The sequence below is a fragment of the Hipposideros armiger genome, unplaced genomic scaffold (assembly GCF_001890085.2).
Source record: "Hipposideros armiger isolate ML-2016 unplaced genomic scaffold, ASM189008v1 scaffold_1611, whole genome shotgun sequence".
Lineage (NCBI taxonomy): Eukaryota > Metazoa > Chordata > Mammalia > Chiroptera > Hipposideridae > Hipposideros > Hipposideros armiger.
Window position 1 is genome coordinate 58,814 of NW_017732961.1, and position 5,410 is coordinate 64,223.

A 5,410-nucleotide genomic window follows, 5' to 3' on the forward strand; every position below is an offset into this window, starting at 1 on the left:
AAGTTTTATTGAAACATAACCATGCTCATGTATGTATTGTCTATGGCTGCATTTGAGTTACAAGGACAGAATTGAGTAGTTACAAGTAGACTGAATGGCCTGGGGAACCTAAAAATACAGTTGATTCTCATTATTCACAGTAGATATATTTTATAAAGTTGTAGCAATCACTGAATTCGTGAACCATTGCCTTTAAGGGGAAATACAGGGTTAGTTTCCTACAAGCATCTGGTCACAACATTTTCATCAACCAGTCAATATGTAACCTTGTTTTATGTGTTTGTATTTAAAGGTACTTTTTATATATTGTTGATTTCTTTAACATTGAACTCATGACCAACAGCACTATAACATATGCCTGAATGAAGCTTATCTAATCACATACTTTCTCTAGGACATCACTAGGAACACTAGACGTCACTTTAGCACTATGCTTGTGGGGACACTTAAAATAGCAAAACCACCAATAAGAAGCACAAAAATGAGAATATGTGGTACTAAATGGACTGTGAAAAAGATACTTGTTTACAGCATAAGAGCTGAACCAAGAAGGCAGAGGGTTGCCTTGAGTTCAGCTAAGAACATGTGTGTCAGGGGACTCATTTTCATCACTCTTTACAGGTCCACGAATGACTGCAAAAGTACTGCAAGTATTGACTGTGGGATTACAAATTTTAGCAAGCAAGTAAGTTTATAAATATGGATATCCACAGATAATGAGGGTTGACTGTATTTACTGTCTGGCCCTTTACAGAAAAAGTTTGCCAGCCCCTGCTTTAGAGTATATCCCTCTTAATTATACAGTTAAGAGTGTTTAAAAACTACTTGAAATAATTCATTTCCCTGAGCCATCGGTAATTTCTGTAATTGATTGTAACCCATTAAGTAAATAAAAATCCATAAACAAGAGAAAAGGTTTGATTTTACATCGCTTGTGAACACTACTTCAAATGCACTTATGATATGTTTTTTATGAGGATTTTGTACAGTATGGGGTTTCCCTTTAAGTCAAGATCATTTCTATTGTCTCCTCTCATGACTAACCCTATCACCTGCAATTAGGTAAGAGTGTCATTGTTAGAATGGATATATCTTCATGGCATGAAGGCTAGCCATTGGTGCAATAGTATAATACAGTTTATCAGGCAATACTGAGTTTTCTTTGAAGTCGGTCTCTATTGGCTTTTTTCCTGTGCTTCATGTGTAACTTGCCTGCTAATGATCGACCAGCTCTTCTGTTTCTTTACACAGCCTTGACACTCACCAACCAGTATCATTCACACTGGTGGAAACAGGGTGCCCAGGGAATAGCTTTTCCAAACTGGCAATCCCTGGGCATATGAGTTCTAATTACAGAAGCAATGCTGGTAGCTTATGTACAGCCAGCCTCAAGTGCATTATTATGGGAGTGCTGGTTTAAGCCTATGTGGTTGCTGGGTCCCTGTCCAGAAAGGGAGGGTGCTGCTGCATTGGTCATTCCTTAGGTGTAAATTGCTTGGACCAAACCTCATATGCTTACTAAAGGGTTCTGTACCCAATTCCAAAGTGTGTGTGTTTAGGGGTGGGGAGTCCCCACACCGGCAGGCAATTCTCTGACATAAGCTGGGTGTCCTAAAATTCAACCCAATTTTAACACTGTCTACCTGGAGACAGTGTCAAATCCCACAGGTTAAGGGCTCAGTCCTACAAGACGCACCCCCCTGACCCTCCAAACACACACACTTCAGATGCCAGTTGCCAGTCCAGGTTATTACCTGTGCTTCTGACCAACCAGCTATAGATTGGAGGTTCCAACAACTCCCTCCTTGAGTTTGATTAATTTGCTACAGCAGCTCACAGAAGTCACAGAAACATTTGTTAAAAAGAAACAACACATTATGCTAAGTGAAATAAGTCAGAGTAAGACAAATACCATGTGATCTCACTGATATGTGGAATCTAAAGAATAGAATAAATGAGCAAACTAATCAGATACAGTCTCAGAGATATAGAAAAAAAACTGAGGGCTGCTAGATGGGAGGGGGGTTGGGATGAGGGAGAAGGTGAGGGGATTAGAAAGCACAAACTGGTAACCACAAGATTGCCACGGGGATATGAAAGACAGGTTGGGGAATATAATCAATGATGCTGTAAAGATGGACACTGGTCTTATTAGGGAGACGGATGGACACTTGGCTTATTAAGGAGACCACTTCATGGATGGTGTAGATGCCTGACCACTGTAGTGTACACCTGGAGCTGAATAATAATGAATGTCAACTATAATTTAATATATATATAGTCACAGTGGAATATATAGTACAGGGAATAGTCAATGGAATTGTAACAGCTATATATGATGTCAGAGGGGTAGTACATAGGGGAAGAGAGGTTATCACTTTGTGAAGGGTGTAAATATCTATTATATTGTTTTGTATTCCTGAAACAAACAAACAAAAGAAACAAACAACAGATCTCAAATGAAGTCACTTGCGCTAAGCCTGCATCACCAAACCAAGGCTGAATATCTCACCTAAATGGAATGACAAGAAAAAAAAAATCTGAGATGTTCTAAATTAAAATTACAGCAGCGAGAGGGTGAGAGAAAGAGATCAGTTAGCCTGTTAATAGTTGTGGGTCAGCTCTGACAAAAGACTGCTCACATTTCTTAGTGTATGTTGGAATTTTAAAATTAACTAACAGGGGCCGGCCGAGTGGCTCAGTTGGTTAAGAGCTCACTCAAGAGTGCAAGCTCTGAGCAACAGCAGTTCGATTCCTGCACCAAGCTGAGCTGCCAACAGGTGGCAGGATGGCTCAGCTAAAACAATTTTTTTTAAATTAACTAACAGGTGGCTATTTCTGAGATTATCTAAAGAGAGAATAGCCAGGTGCCATCAAACCCCAGAACGCCAGTTTAGTGGACTCTGCTGCACGTATCCTAGAACTTGCCCCTTTTAGCCTCCTCCCATCCCCTTTGTCAATAGCTATTGTAAATTTTTTCAGAATGGCTAACATCTTCCTGCCCCTACTTGGTGTAAAAACAATGGCAAAACTCTGGGAGGATGGACGTTTGTCTTTTCCACCTTGTCATGCTGCTGGTGGTTTAGACTCTATGCCTCAAGACCAGTCTTCTTTATTTGCTAGCAACAGCCAAATAAGCCCTTTCTTTTAAAAAGACTTTCAGCTGTGAAAGTTAAAATAATTTTGTTTAATAGCAGTTTAAACCTTCCGTAGGAAATGTAATCTTAACCAGTCAGTCTGGAATTTTCTGGTCAGCACCAGTAAGGTAATCTACCTCAATAGTCTCTTTTTTCCCCAAAAGGGAGGTGACCTTACCTGAAATAACTCTTTTCATTTATGACTTCCCTGTTCTATCCCTCTCTGCTTTAAAAACCTCCCATTTTGTACAGCTTCTCAGAGCTCCTTTCTATTTGCTAGATTGGATGCTGCCTGATTCATGAATTGTTGAATAAAGCTAACTAATCTTCAAATTTACTTAGTTGAATTTTGGTTATTTAACACGTGTTACTTAATGTATTACTGGTTCATTATAAAAGGATATAACTCAGGAACAGCCAGATGTAAGAGATGCATAGGGAAAGGCATGGGGAGAGGACTTCTTTGTCCTCTCCAAGTATGCCACTCTGAATCTCCACATGTTCACCAACCCAGAAGCTCTCAGACCCTTGTCCTTTGGGGGTTTTATGGAGGTTTCATTATATAGGCATGATTGATCAAATCATTAGNCTTTTTTCTGGGAGTCTTTTCACTGGCGTTCAGTAGCTGCCTGGGTGGGGGAGCAATTTCTCTGAGGCTGGGCCCGTGAGGCTAGAGGGCAGAAGATTCAGCTGCTGACGCTAGGGTGGTAGCCACACAGGCCACCTCCACCACGATTCATGCACCCAATTCATTCACACAAACACCATCGCCCACTAGTCCCGATGCCACACCCCGGCCCCGTCACGCCTACACACACACACACAGTTACACCACCGCGATTCTCACGCATGCTCCGGTCTGAGGTGCGGAGCTCCCAACGCTCCGCGGTGGTGCAGCGCCTTTCCCCTTCTCATCCTTGGGCTGCAACGCCTTTCCTACAGATGGCCGAAACCAACGCTCGTGCCAGGACTGCTCACCTGGGGCGCCCAAGCGTTTCACCGCGATGCCTAGTGGAAGCCGGGGCGCAACAGCCCCGGGGAGCTGATGGGCCGCGCGCAAGGGTTGTTGGGAGCTCCGACTGCACGCATTAAGTGCGCAAGCGCGGCCAGCCCCAGCGGGTGGAGCATCAGTCCAGCCCGCTAGTTGAGTGAGCCAGAGATCCAGTAGCGCCCCACCTAGGGCGGGCTTCCCCACTCTTTGTCCTGAGAAAGTAGCCGCAAGCGCAATAAAGGATGATGTGCGTAGATGTGGCTCTGTGGCGCCAGCTGGTAGTTCCGTGACCCGGGACGGCGCTTTGTGTCGGTCTTTGAAGTGGTTCTGGTTGCGATTTTGTCACTGGATGTGGCTGGTTTGTGTTTTAGAAGTAGCGACTGCGGGGACCATAATGTGGTTTGGGAAGATTTTATGACTGGAATTCTGTGTCGAGCTATGTAGGGCTGAGAATGTTGTGGGGGCCTGTGAGTGCATGGGATTGACTGTGAGTGCATCAGGTTGTGTTTCTGTGACTCTGAACATTTATGTGGCGCGGTTTTGAGAGATTTGTTTTCCTTGGGCCTTACCTGCAGACCACGGATGCGAGTCACTCAGTGTGTCTGAGAAACAGCGCACCTGATTGTGTAGCGAGTATGTGCCCTTCTGGTGTGTTCCTGCGGGGCTGACGAGGTGGCTACCCGGATGATTGATACGACCAAGGACCTCGCTCTCAACTCTGAAATAGAAAAAGGAATGTTGCATCTTCAAGAAGCATAAACTTTATTGAAGAATTTGGTGAAAAAAACGGATGTTTCTGGATAATTATGTATTTGTTTTACATTTAGTCACAGGTTTATTGTGGAAAATGTAAATAAGCATTATTCTAAAATAAGTTTTCAAAGGGAATTCCTGTCGTGGAGTAGTTGATTTGCATCTGCCCAGATTCCCATGAGTGTGCTTTCCCTCTTTCTTATCATTGAGGGAATTTTGTTGGGAAGATTTAAGAAGCCCTAGACTAAGAAAAAAATCTTTACATAAAAGAGAAGCAGTATGGCTAGAGCAGACAACCCAGGATTAAGGGAGTGAAATATCTTGGGTTTCTACAATAGATCAGGCACTCTTTTTGTTAAAGGAGGGGAAGAAACTTGTTTAAGACTCAAATCATGAGTTCCTGCTGACATTACTGGGTTTTATTCTTACCTTTTATATTTCTGCCCCTTTAAAAATATTTTCTCTAGAAATCCTGGTTCTTAGTTATATTAATGTATTTATTTATTTGCATTAGCCTAGAATCAACATA

At 42.7% G+C, this 5,410-nt stretch overlaps 1 protein-coding gene across 7 annotated transcripts in view; it reads right to left on the bottom strand.

Moving 5' to 3' along the window:
- LOC109377894 (zinc finger protein 82 homolog) overlaps window positions 1-5,410 on the bottom strand; it is a 65,083-nt gene that overhangs the window by 25,942 nt on the left and 33,731 nt on the right. For 2 of the 7 annotated variants that reach the window (XM_019634370.1, XM_019634368.1), the window contains exon 1: window positions 4,116-4,204. The exons of 2 other annotated variants lie outside the window; for them this stretch is intronic. Coding sequence is in view for 2 of the 5 variants with exons in the window: in XM_019634366.1 (XP_019489911.1) it covers window positions 4,698-4,872 (175 nt within the window). In the remaining 3 variants the exon portion in view is untranslated. 3 more of the 7 variants (XM_019634366.1, XM_019634367.1, XM_019634369.1) reach the window with 3 other exon arrangements.